Genomic DNA, 14,517 nt, shown 5'->3' on the forward strand with positions numbered 1-14,517 from the left:
AATAAAAACACCAAAAAACATGATTCTTCCGTTGTCACAGGTCTCCCACAATGGCAGGGGGATTATTTGCTGTGAGCAAAGTGTATTTCGAGTACCTTGGCACATATGACATGGGCATGGAGGTGTGGGGAGGAGAAAACCTGGAGCTCTCTTTCAGGGTGAGATCAGTTTTCCATCAGATATGCAAGATAAAGCCTTAGGTTAACAGTTATACTTCCAAATGTGAGACCAAAGTGTTTGAAAGCACTCAACAAAAAAATAATCTGCCTTGTTTTGGTTGCCAATTCATGTTTAGTGAATACCTATAAATGTCTACAATATAATCAGGTTGCTCAATGAATTTGGTTTCACTAGGTGATTTCCAGATTTGGCGAGCTAAGCTAAATGGAAACATGTCGTTTATTGGGGTGTCAGACATCATCTAGTTCCATCTTATAGTGATGTGATTCATTTTGCATTATTTAAATCTGGCTCCTTAGATTGGCTCAAGAGAGTAAAGTTGTTGTTTTTTTTGGTAAATTAATTAAAAAATGTCTCATTTTGAGGGATCTTTACTTATTGTAATGCTTTAAGCCTAAATTTAATTATTATACAGTCATTTAGCTTAGCAATACAAACATTACCCAATTAGCAGCCTTTTGTCCTTAAATAGTGCATTTGTGACCTACAAAACAATGTTTGATTTTTTACTTTGAGATTGAATATTTAAGGGGATCTCTGCCAAAAACAGATAACTGTATTTTCAATTATTTTTAGTATATATAACTACTATAAGTGGAAATATTGTTGTTTTACAACAAACAAACATATTCATTTTTACATTGTATTAAAATGAATTAGTTTGGTAAGAATTGCTTCAAAACTATTTTTTTAAGTTGGTAGTGAATTAAAGTTGTGGTCTCTAAAGGAAGTTACTTTGTAGTCAGTTGAGGAAAATTGCTCGAGTCATGCAACAGTTTATTTGTGTGTCAACACTGAAGTTACATGCAGCTCCACAAAATCGTTCCATGGAACATGGAGCTGCAAGTCTTCCAGGTTAACAACAAACACATCCTAAATTAAGCCTTAGTCAAAACTGCCCTCACAGCTGGGGGGCTGTCTGTGGGCAAAAAACGGGCAAAGCTGTACGAGGCATGTAGTTGAGCCATTCATGTAATAGTAAAGTCATAGACCGATCGGTGAGTCCTTTGAACAAAGATATTCATTTTTCTACGGGTATGGTGTGAGCGACGGGTGGTAGCGATGACTTACACGACAGGAAGGTGTAAGGATGAAGTAGATGTGCCCAATAGTGCTGTTCATGTGATTAGTGCGCACTCCTTACGCTCAACCTGACTGTTGGAGATGAGGAAATTAGCCAATCAGAGCATAGTTTGGGCATCCTACAGCCAACGTATTACCTGCATACCCTGTTTGTGTGGCATTAGCACGGTCAGTAAGGGTACCCGCACCTTACTAATGACGATAGGGCTGCGCAAGGGGACTGTACAACAGCGTCAGCTGTATGTCATAGGTGGGTGCATCTTCTATTAGTCTTGCAGATGCTTCATGAGACATTTACTTGTGTGCAACAATGGTACGCTCCATTTTTATTACATTCTTTGAAGTGGCCGCACACCTGCGCTACCCGTAACCCTTGTGCCATCTTAGATGACCCCACCCTTGCATTGACGTGTTCTCCCTACCATGACAAAGGTGGATAAAGGTGGAAAGATTTCATGTAATCCATGGACACCAGTGAAGATCACAAATCATTGAAGAAAAAAGGTTCAGAGCACTGACTAGTGGGTCTAGATGACCCAACTCCCAATGGTTGCTAGGATAGCACAAGGGTTAAGATGCAGCCACTCCTCTATATGAACCCAAAATCTTGAATAGGTGCATGTGACAAAGGGTGAATCTGACGACTTTGCTCAAAGGTGTGCCTTATTCTGCTCCGAAGGGATGGAAATACAGCACATCAGTGTGGCTGACAGCTGATTCACCCTCTTCCAATATAATAAAAACATAAACCCTACTGAAGCTGGCTATTTAAAGTTATTCATTTTTTTTTGCTTTGCTCTCACACCCATAGGTTTGGCAGTGTGGGGGCAGTCTGGAGATTCATCCCTGCTCTCATGTGGGCCATGTGTTCCCTAAAAAAGCCCCTTATGCCCGGCCAAACTTCCTCCAGAACACTGTGCGAGCTGCAGAGGTTTGGATGGACTCTTATAAACATCACTTCTACAACAGGAACCCTCCAGCCAAAAAGGTAGAACATGAGAACAGGTAGAACAAGATCAAGCCCATCTGTCAGTACTATTTTCATGCAATTTAGACACCTGCTTGCACAATATTTAGAAGGCTTGTAATGATATAATTCCCCTGTCTGGGTGTCAACACATGATCTCAGACTGTCTGTCTCACCAGGTCAAGTCTGTGTTTGTGTGTTTTTATGTGTTGGGCCTCTCAGGTCTCGGAGCTCAATACCATCAAAAATGCATGCATCTCAGTTACACCTATCTGAAAAAATACATTATTAATGTCAGGGATCTTTGATCAAACAGTAGATCACATTGAACACATCATTGCTAATCAGTTTGTGGGATCAATAAAAGTTCTATACTACTCTATACAATCACTGACTCCAAATGTATTAAAATGCAACTGAATTTAATAGGTTGTTTAAATTTAATGCTGCCTACAATTCACTTTAGTCTATTTTGTTCAGAAACTTCAAACACACCTGTTAGGCTATTTCCTGGAACAGCTTGTGACTCGGGGATTTTACATTGTGTTTTCATAGTATTTTACTAAACTCATGAGCATTCTCTGATGTGCACACATTGGTGTCTACCAGTCAGTCCCTCAGGGTCTCATTAGGTTGTGGCTGTAGCTGATGTGGTGGTTTTGCAGATAATACCAGTCTGCTTTAATGATATGAATGTTTTGCTTTCGCATGACACACATACTTTATTAATAGTTTAATTTGTAAGACAAAATTATGTAGTTCTTAAGATTTTGTTGCATTTTAACAGTGCAAGTGAAAAATGATGTTTGCATGGTTTGCTTATTGCTCAAAGTGGCACCTTGTGCCGACAAGACCGGTTTGACTTGTTGAGGCACAGACTGCTCCTATTTTAAGCATCACTGACAAAGCTCAATACTTGGACACATTCCTCAAGCAACTTTCTAATGAATGGTGGTGTGTGTGTGCGTGTGTGTGCGGATCTGTGTGTGTGAGTGAGCGAGCCTAGGGTGTCAGTTTTACTTGTGTTTTCCTTATTCTTGGCCTTGGAGTCTTGGAGTCAATGCTTGGGGGGCTGGGGGCAAGGGTTTCAAATAAAATTGGGGGTTAGTCTGGAAGCTGTTCCCAAACTGCCCTCCTTCCTACATGACAATTCTTTAGAATGTCAGAAGAGAGGGGTTCGTTTGGATTCCACCTTTGGGGTTGGCCTACTTAACAGTGATTCCTACCCTCTGGTTGATGCATTTAACCCCTTCCTCTCTTGGTTTTAATTGGACATTTAAAAGTAGGGTGCCTGGACATCACCATCAACAAACAGAAGGTGTCCTCACAGTACTCTGGTGGTTGTGTCCCGTGGGCATTGGCTTCCCTGGCATGGTGATCCACTCTCCCTGCAGGGAGGGTGATCCCTGAGATCTCTGGCTATGCCATGATCTAGGGCAGTGTTTTTCAACCAGTGCCGTGTGGTCAGGTGTGCCGTGGGTAATTGCCCTCATTAACTGATCTAACAACAGAGACCATCTCCAGGATATCAGCTCTGTGTTCATCCAAACAGGCCCTGATAAAACACCTAGTAGTTAGGAATATGTAAGATTGTAAAATACTTTTTTCTTTGTGTTTATTTGATTCTATTAAAGACATTTTGATGAGAATGACGGTACCGCGATTTAGCCGCAGCTAAACCGCCCCTTTAACTGTCTCCACCAATCATTCTTGGAGGCTTAATCACACGTCATCAGTCTGACCAATCAGAGGTGGTTAAAGTCTTCACTTCCTTGTTCTGATTCTGCTCAAAAAGTCTCTCAGTTCCAACAAAAATACCAGCTAAAGCTCGTCTTTAGCGGTGTAGCTTTCCGCGGGATCCGGTGTCAGACCGTGGAAAAAGTGAACAAAACAATGAAGCTCAGAGACGATAGTCTGTCTGCATTCGGCGGCTGTTTGCACTACATCTCCCATGATGCATTGGATGAAAGTGACAGCGTCTCAGCGCACAATGAGTCCTTGTTAAACGTCTTGAAATCAAAACTAACACACATCAAAAAGTTTCTAAATATTTTAACTTAACTTTTTTGACATCTTTTAGAAAAAACAGCGGCAGTTTCCAGGTTTTTCTGCCACATTTTAAAACATCAATGCATGTGAGATTGCAGAGGGGCTGTAGATCAATACAGACTATGAGTTTCTCCTTTGTTTTTTTTTTGCTTTTTTGGATGCTGGGGTGCCGCAGGATTTTTGTCAAGGTTAAAGTGTGCCGTGGCTCAAAAAAGGTTGAAAAACACTGTTTTAAGGAGCCCACCCCTTTTCATAACATTTGCCTGTAAAAGGTCTGATGATTAACTTCAAACAAATTGCTTCATTTCATTTGTAATCCTACCCCACCTTTGTGTTTCTAACTTCTTTACCCCGTTTTTCTTTCTTGTACCCATGTCCCCCATCTCTAGAATTCTACTCTCCCTCTGTCTTGCATCCAGTCCTAAAAGAAATATACTCAAATACAAATAAAAATAAACGTTATCCTCAAATATAAAAGGAATTTATACAAATAAACACCTTGTGTGTCTGAAACTACATAACCTCCTATTGAACACAAACAAGATTAGTCAGTTTTGGTTCCTTTTGCCAAGCTTTCTTACTTGTGTGCTTGTCACGATGTGGAATAACCAATTTTTCACCAGAACATTCTAAAGAACTGGTTTTAAAATAACATGTTTAAAAAAATTGTGATTTATTTATTTTTTATTTGTTGGAAGTTTTGAAATTGTATCAGATTTTTGTACTTTACAGGAGAACTATGGTGACATCACTGAGCGGCTGCAGCTGAGGGAAAGGCTGAAATGCAACAGTTTTGATTGGTATCTGAAGAATATATACCCAGAACTTCATGTTCCTGAAGACAGGGAAGGGTGGCATGGTGCGGTAAGTGTCTACTGGTTGGATGTGACAGATATACTGGAGCCTACCCAGCTACTGAAGGGCGAAGGGGGTGTACACCCTGGATCAGGGGTGTCAAATTCTAGGCCTCGAGGGCTGGCCTTCCTCTGGATTTCTATAAATCCTGCCTTATCTGCTGCTGATTACCTGGATCAGGAATATTCAGCAAATAAGTTGAACCGAAGGAGTGACATTGCTGAAAAAAGTTCAGCGAATAGTGAAAAGCAAATACGCAGGGGAACACTGTATAGGTAAATGCAGGACCCAGGTTCTACACATAGAGTAGTTGCACCATTTAGGAAAATTGAGGTTGCACTTCAATAGTATTACCCCACATACCATCACTGATGTTAGGGTGGTGATTGGTTTGAATGAAAATGTGTGGCTAATTTTGTTTACAAGCCTTGAAATGAAAACGAAAAATGAAAAATGCAACCTCTTTATGTTAATAATACCTATTTTTTTTTTACCAGATCCGCAGCTCAGGAATACAGTCAGAGTGCCTGGATTACAATGCACCAGATCACAACCCCACAGGAGCCCATCTTTCTTTGTTTGGCTGCCATGGCCAAGGTGGAAACCAGGTACGGTAAACTTTTTACTCTGCTCATTCTGTAAAACAGATGATCAATAGTTCATGCTAACTCCTAAATCCAAAATCAAGCTACAATGTTGACAATCTATCGTTAATCTTCAACCGTTTATGCAACTATCGTAACTTCAGTGGATTCTGAAATGGAGAAAAGCGGCTTTGCATCGTTATGCAGCACTGTATCATATTGGCGGAAAGCAGATATGAAAAGACACCTTTTTCCACGTCAGAATCAGCTTATTCAGATTGATTGTGAGAATGGTCGAAGAGTTACGGTAAGTCAAAAGGGTTTGTTATTTAGCTGTCGCCCGAGACATCACCGATGTTAAAGGGTTAAATCAATGTTTGAGATAAAAGTCCTCCCAAAACTTGCTTTCCTTTATCTGGCTCAAATAAACCAACATTCTATTTAGAAGACTCTCTGGCAGAAAAGGTCACCCAGTCTGATGTCAGAGACACTGGCCATAAGTGGAACCTTTATTAGAAATGACCACGACATGCCTCGATGCGTCTGAAAGACACATGAGATGTGCAGAGTAGCACGAGGTTGGTTGACGATTGATTACCCTCTGTTTAATGAGCAGCTCACTTCTGGATCTTTTTTCCACTTCAAATGACACTCTAGATCAGGGGTCGGGAACCTATGGCTCGCGAGCCATATATGGCTCTTTTGATGGTCACATGTGGCTCGCAGACAAATCTTTAATTATACTTTTTTTTTCATTAGACCAGTCCTTCTCGGGCGCCATGCGATGCCAGAGGCGCGGAGTAGTATCGGTGCTTGGAGAACAAAATCTGCGCCAGCGCTATCAGTTTACTATTATCTATTATTTCACAGAGTTTGTGCCAGCTGAAAACCTGTGAATTGCCGTGCCTAAAACTGCGCGCTCCCGTCTCTGAGAAAGAGCGCGCAGTTGCGGGGACGGGATGTGTGAGGGAGAAAGCAGAGGGTGGTTCTGAGGTGTTGTGGGGACAGGCAGCAGGTGAATCGCGCAGGGATTGTAAAAACGTAAAACCCGCTGCCCGTCACTCACTGCGGCGTGTGAGTGTGTGTTTGGCTCCCCGTCTGCATGTGAGCAGTCTGTCTCACATCTACAGAACATTCAGACCTACGATCACGTTTAAAGTCTCAACGTCTGCATGAAGCAGAAACTCACCACGTAACCGGACTAGACAATCAGCAAAACTACCACGAGAAATACTCATCATTTATTAGCAACAGCATAACAATGTTATTAAAAATAATCCACAGACTTATTGTACTTTAAAAATGTTGAAATTACATCAAATGCACACATTCATTTGTATATTTAGTTTTAAACATATTGTTGCGGACTGAGTTTAACGTGGCTGTTGGGCCGCGTTAAAAGTTCTGGAGTTCATGAACGCATCAAGCAGAGATCTGATTGGCTCTCAGTTCTGTCGCTCAGCCTGTTGTTAGGTAGTTTGGACCAATGGGGTTCAGCTGTGGGCCGAATAAGGGAAATGGGAGGGCTGGAGCGGCAGGAGCGAATATAAAGTTGGGAGAAGCGCTCTCTCTCGTCTCAGCGGGAGAGATTCAGGAGCTGCTGAATTAATTGTACGGCGTTTGTTGCAGTCTACAGTAAACAGAATAAAGAACCTTAAGAGAGGTTAAGTCTCCGTGCCTCAGTGTGGGAAAGGGACACTACATTATTGTATGGCTCTTTCGAAATTACATTTAAAAATATGTGGCGTTTATGGCTCTCTTGGCCAAAAAGGTTCCCGACCCCTGCTCTAGATGAAGAGTTAGGTTCATGTCCAGACGATTGAGACGGCCAAGCCCTTGTCTTCACGGAATAGCTCCCTGGACACACAAATAGACACATTATACAAGACTGGCTTAGCCGTAAAAAGGTTGCTGAAGAAGTGAACCTAGACTGAATCCGAATTGCTTCCCTACACCTAGCTTCTCCCGATCCCTGCATTTAGGGATTGAAAAAAGCCCTCCAACTGGAGGGAAATAAGGAAAAAAAGTGTCTTCAAATGTGGACGTGAGTGTTGCTTGATGGTGTCATTAATAGCCGCCGGTCATCTCTGTGAGCACGTAGCTGCCAGTGCTCAAGAAATACATGACATGACTTTAAAATGTCACGAAAAACAAAAACGCAGCACTCACATTTTAATGTAAACTTCTTTAAGTCAGAGCCCACCCACGTGAATAAATGTGTTTTTTCGCGGATCACCCTACCGGTGACATATCAAAAAAAGTAAATAAAACCAGAATATTCAACAATGCGGATGTGATGGATGGTTGCCAAAAACCCACAAGGGGCTTAACATGTGGCAACCACCATAATGAGTCTATAAGCTAAAAAATAATACTGTTCAGTAAATACAATTTTACATCCTCTGTATAAGACACTAAACTGTGACTGAGTTATGCGAGAGAAAGGTGCTCTGATTAGACAGACACCCCGAGTGGGATATTCATGAAATTCATTATTAAAATTGAACATGTTGGTGAAATGTTGGGGAAGAAGTTTTCTAATAGAATTGAAAACAAACTGACCAGTTTGAAGTTGGTTGACTTGATAGATACTCAGGACACTGGCCTGAAAAAGCAAAGGTTGAGATGAATGTCGATTTCCTACATTGAATATTATTCTCAGAGCTCGTTTTTGTAAACGCAGAATAAGTTCAAGTTTAGTTTGATGTGTACTAGCCCAAGCAATATTACAGTAACTAATAAATGGATATATCATTGAATAGTACAACATAGTTGCAACCTTTGTATTCATCAAATGATGGGTTTTACCTAGGATACCCACCATTTTGTCAATTTTTGTACTAATAAAACTAACATGAGGTTTCCAAGATAAGGATTCATCCACTAATACACCAAGGAAACGAACACAGCTAACATTTTTGATTGGAATGTTATCAATTTGTATTTTAAAAGAGAAATCCATGGCTTTTGATTTTAGACCAAACAATAAAAAGTGTTTTTTTTTTTTATATTGAGTGTCAATTTGTTAGCTTTGAACCAAGTCTTGTCAAGTTCATCATTTACAACATTGTTAAGAGTATCTAAATCCTTATGGGAATAGAATACACTGGTGTCATCTGCAAATAATATTTTAGAAAGTTTAACTGATGCATTGGGTAGATCATTGACATATAATAAAAATAACAGAGGACCCAAAATGGAAACTTGAGGTAAACCACATTGTAGAGGAAGGGGTGAGGACTGTAGTCCATTATAGTTTACGGTTTGATATCGATCAGTTAAAACAGTCGTCACAACTGCCCTTACGGGTGGATACGGGCTGTGTGCTGGTGAAAAATCGGCAAACCTGTACGGGCCGCGAAACCTGTCAAACGAAGATGTTCGTGGACATTTTTTTTTTTACTACGGGCATGCTGACCCTCCACAGGGCTGGAGAAATGCATCTGTATGGATTAACACCAATACGGGTCAATAGGGCTAAGGGATGATGAATAGAGTGTAATGAAGGCACTCTACAACAGCATCCTCTGTACGTCATAAGTTTGTGCAATTTATGAATACGTCACAACACTCCCTTTAAGACGTGGCCCCTCCTGTCTACAATTTTCTCTAGCCCTTTACAACCCAAAAACCCACAGCCCGCACATGAGTCAACCCTCCGTCTGTGACCTCTTGTTTTGTTTGCCTTGTCAAGGAAATGTCCAACTGTAAACTCCACCTAAACAAGCAAAATAGAACAACGCGACTTGTTCTGTGTTCCAGTACTTTGAATACACCTCTCAGAAGGAGATCCGTTTCAACTCTGTGACAGAGCTGTGCGCTGAGGTCCTTGACGGCCAGACCAGCATAAATATGAGGAACTGCCCTCGTGACTGGGAGCTAAAACCTCCTAGTATCATCTGGGACTTCAGAAAGGTAATTGCTGTACCTCACCATGCATCTCGCACAATTTTCTCAGAACCCAGATTGTATTTTAAGACTGTCACCCCCTCCAGGATGGGACCATCTACCATCCTCACTCAGACATGTGCGTGACGGCTTTCCGCACGACCGAGGGTCGCACAGACGCCCAGATGAGTGGGTGCAGCCCGAACGAGAAGAAGCAACTGTGGAAGTTTGAGTGGTAGAAAGAGGAATGTCAAACTATAGCTGGACATTTCAAGTGACCGTTTGAGACCACGGTGCTGTTCTGAAGCAGTCTGTACTGCACTCAAACCAAGTAGGTTTTGAATAAGTCACTTTAGGCCAATAAATGACCCCACTGAGTGCTTTTATACCTTTTAAAGTCTGTGCACATCCCAGATGAGGGGGCTTATCAGCTCCACTTTATAAACTTAGATGTTTCTTTCATCCAAGTGCCTCGTAAAATATAATACAGCTCACCTTAAGTGCGATTTAAATTCTCCTACAAAAAAAAAGAGAGAATACCTATGAAGACGATTCTTTAAAAACTCTTGCTGCACCATAGAATGTTGCTTTAATGTGCAATTCATTTTATTATTATTATTTTTTAATTATCTTGTTTGTTTGTCATAAATTGTCAAATCCTGGCTGCTACAAGAAGCAAAATGCAAGCTGCATTTTGCTCATTTGGTTCCTAAAATATTAGGGGTGTAACGATTCCTTCCAACGACTCATATCGTTATTTGTGGTTGATGATATGATTCATAGTCCATATGGGTTTATTTTAAACTATCCAATTCACCGACCTTAAATCGATTGTTAGCCAAAACTTCAACCAGTGTGACTCGGAGAGAAATACCTGGGTACTCTACAGTGCAGGTGAAGTCTTCTTAGTATTTCTTCCAAGATATTAAGTGTAAATTAAATACGTGTACAAACAAACAAGTAAAAAAGAATGAATGGTAAATCCATTCACATTTTAGTTTCCTAAAGTTCAGCCCACTGTTGTTTTTCCGCATTAAAACAATCCAAACGGAACATTGTTCGAACATTCTAGCACACTGTCTGGTCCCACATTTTTGATGATTTTTTGCTGTCATCACATGTGTGTTATCTGCTGTAATGCTTGTTTTTACGTTAAAATAAACCTAATAAACCTCAATCCAAATGATATTTTCCAATATCGATATAATCAATTGATTTTATTTTGAAAGGATCTTATAATGGTATCGGTGGATTTGATTAGCAGACAGATGGATCTGGCTGGATGGTGGGAATATAGTTCAATTTATCGTTACACCCCTATAAAATATGGGCAGGCAGCACTATGATTACACTCCACTGCTTCCTAGTTCTGTCTTTTACCTGTGAAGCCAGTGTTATTGTGGAAAACTACCTGGACAAGACTTGAAAAGAAATGGGTATTACCCTAAAGTTCTGATATGACTTTACATTTATATTGTAAATCGCCTATTTAGAGTTGTGTAAAAATTGAGCAGGACTTGTAGCTTCATCGGTCACTCGAAAACAAATGTGTGCCAAAAGCAAAATGTGTCACTTTATTTAAATCTGTGTGGGAAAAAACTAGAAGATCTACAAAAGGCCTCTAGAGAGACCATCTGTGTGCCTTGTTTTTCAGCCCTGTTTGCTAAATGCATTCCACTATTTATGGGGGGACCAGGAAATCAGACATAATACCTGGTAAATATCTGTTAATTGGATTTATGAAAATCAAATGTTTATGCTTGTTGATGGATTTGTACAAACACGCTTATTCTGTGCTACTTTCTTATAAATATTTGGTTTGGAGGACCAAAGAGGGGCTGTAATAATGTTAAAAAAAAACATATTTAAAAATTACTGATAAATGCAAATAGGGAACATTGATCATTTGTTGTAATGGTGGACTGCTTTGTTTCTATGTTTCTAAAAAAAAAATAAAGTGTTGAAAGCTGCTGGTATGATTGGGAAAATAATAAATAAAAAAACTAACCACATTTGCAAAGTTTTGTATTCTTTTTGTTGTTTCTTGTCACATTTACACACCAGATTGTTGGTTATAGAGACAAAATGCCTTATCTCAATGTGTTTGCATATAGTAAAGTGCTTCCTAAGATGCAGAAACTATAGTACTTGTCTTTGATTAATGTATTTTGACCCTTTTAAATTCTAACATTGACAAGAATTTACAATCTTGCTGACAACATTGCAGCAATTCATGGTTGTGTACTGCCACCTACTGACACAAACAATACTCTGCAAAGATGGAATGTCGGTTTGGTGAATGAAGCAGGACATTTAAAGTGACTTTATAGACCATATGGTGCTGATTTGACCTCATTCTATAAGATATTAAAAAGAGTATTACTGTTAGTACTTCTATTGTTGTAGTTCATGGATTTACATCCACTTAGAATGATCAATTTACCATTGTTGCAAACATAAAAATTGTTTTTCAGAGGTCTTCAACCTTCAATACTCAAGGAACCATTCAGGTCGATTTCTTCCTGACAACAACCACACTGTAAACCTGAATAGTCCAATGAGCTCAAAAGTTTTATAATCACTGAACTCAAAAGTAACAAACAAGTTATTATTATTATTATGTAGTCTGTTTCCTCAAAGATTTTGAGTTCACTGAACTTATTCGGGTTTACAGTGCAGACAGGAGCCGCAAAGCCCTTTAGAAAAATAAAACACTACTTTGTATTTATGTTATTATTACTATTGTGATAAATATAAATTCATTATTGTTTGTTTGTTTTTTGGTAAAAGTAAAACTAGTTTATAACTTTTGACAAAGCTTCATACAGTATGATTTCCTTTCAAAATAAAAGATGTGCTGTCATTTAGGACCATCTCAATGTAGTAAATGTAAAAGTAGATAGTGTAATGTCAGCAGTGAATTAAATAAAAAGTTTAATTTACCATTTGTGGTGCATCTCAGCCAGGAATGTGTAAATCTCACCAACCAAAACTGAATAAGAGCGACTGAAATTATCCTTATTGTATTTTTCAAACCATAGATCACACTTAAAACCCTTTATTTTTGTTCCAAAAAAAAATGCGTCCTTTAATTTGTTGTGCCTTAATTCTGATTGTGTTTAGTGTCCTCCAATTGATTTTCTGTGGAATGTTTTAGTACAACCTCTGAAACAGACTGTCTTTATTTTTATTTGGCTATATACTTACGTTTTACTATACAGCTACTTTTCCAAATACGTAAAAAAAAATTTTTTTTAACTTGTCCTGTCCAACAGCTGGGCAAACAGATGAGAGCTGTAGGCCTCTTGTGTTGGAAATATTTTATTTTAACAACAGGGGTTATGAATCTTCAGACAAACCAGAGGAATGTCTGAATTAACCTCTTTTGTAATCGATGCCAAACTTTATTTATTTTAATCATATTTGAAAATCGTTTGTGTTGGACCGGACGGAAAAAGGAAAGAAAGGAAGAAGAGAGAGGGATGTTGGGGGGGGGGGGATAGGAGGGTGATTATTGAAGGGGGGGGGGGGTAAAACCATAAAGCAGCATAAAGCAACAAGTTTCTGGATGGTTAAACTCATTATGGTGATGTTCAGATGTAATACCAATCTAGAAGGGGTGGGGCCAGTCCACACACACTCAAATGTTCCAAACATGCCTGTTGGCTTCACAAATGTTTACATGTCAACATGTACACAATACAAATAATGTTCACTCAAGCATACCTATGCCTTCAAACCAACTAGTGTGAAACATTTCATTCAATCACGCAAACTGTTCGTGCAAAGGTGAGCTAACACCTGTGCTCAATTGAGTGTTTATGTTCTTCTAAAATGGATGGTGGAATGTGAAAAGAAGGAAGGAGAGTGACCAGACATCCCCACACCAAGACCCCCGCCACAGCAGCAGTGGCAGCCAGAACCCCCCAACACCCTCACGGTAGCAGATGGAGAACCATCGCCCCCGGGTGATCACATCCGCCACCCAGGCTAGGGCCAGCAAGACCGCCACGGGGCCCCCAGAGCCAGAGAGCAGTGAGGCATGGGGGACATCGTTTTTAAAGGTTTTTGAGAAAGTTAGCAACATAATTTACTCTAGAATATTTAAAAAAAATGAGTGAATAGACTGCGACAGACTGGCAACCTGTCCAGGATGTCCCCTGCCTTCCCCCAGAAGTAACCGGGATAGGCTCCAGCAGCCCTGTGACCCCGAAAGGGACAAAGCGGGTTTAGAAAATGACTGAATGAGTGGAGTAGTTAATAGAATATTTGTGTAGACATCAATGAACTTGCTGCAGAATAATATTAGGAAAAACAAAAATACCACTTTGAATTGTTTAAAGAACAGAGAAAACAAGTCCTAAAACAAATTCAGAAAGCATGAACCTTTATCCAAAGTATGGCGACAAGTCACAATCCTTTTCCCCCTCTTAGCAAAAAGTAGTCTGTTTAAATGTACTACAATTATATTTAAAGACAAGGAGTATACTTGATGTTTACCTCTTATATACTATATTGTAAACTCAGAATGTTACAATGTAGTAGTACACTTCTATTAGTACATAAACATGGTCTATTCTTGCTATACTAATACTCAAGTGTACTTAAAAAATTAAACTTCAAGTGTAGTACTTTTTGCTAAGGGTTTAGCAAATATTTACTTCATCAAAAATGCATTCCGTCATCCTGTCCTACATAACAACGGCCTAATTTTCCACATGAATAATGTTCCACAGACAGACATGACAAGACCAGCCCTGTGTGACTTATTACAACACTCCAGCGGCGGACTTCTTGCCTTTGTTGACTTGTTGTGGGGTGTTGGATCAGAGAACATCCTGGTCGAATTACCTCTTTCCCTTTAATGGTCTTCTCAATAATTGATTATTTAATTTGCTTAAACAGACATTT

General features: G+C 39.7%; 1 protein-coding gene across 3 annotated transcripts in view; it reads left to right on the forward strand.

Moving 5' to 3' along the window:
* Positions 1-11,618, forward strand: part of LOC101162458 (polypeptide N-acetylgalactosaminyltransferase 4) — a 50,055-nt gene extending 38,437 nt beyond the window's left edge. For all 3 annotated transcript variants that reach the window (XM_020707082.2, XM_020707081.2, XM_004073975.4), the window contains 6 exons: positions 41-158; positions 2,075-2,251; positions 5,012-5,143; positions 5,632-5,742; positions 9,481-9,633; positions 9,714-11,618. In XM_020707082.2, coding sequence (XP_020562741.1) covers positions 41-158; positions 2,075-2,251; positions 5,012-5,143; positions 5,632-5,742; positions 9,481-9,633; positions 9,714-9,845 — 823 coding nt within the window. In that variant the 3' untranslated portion in view covers positions 9,846-11,618. The remainder of the gene's footprint in view (positions 1-40; positions 159-2,074; positions 2,252-5,011; positions 5,144-5,631; positions 5,743-9,480; positions 9,634-9,713) is intronic.
* The last annotated feature ends 2,899 nt before the right edge of the window (positions 11,619-14,517 follow it).

This window comes from Oryzias latipes, chromosome 11, assembly GCF_002234675.1.
Source record: "Oryzias latipes chromosome 11, ASM223467v1".
NCBI lineage: Eukaryota > Metazoa > Chordata > Actinopteri > Beloniformes > Adrianichthyidae > Oryzias > Oryzias latipes.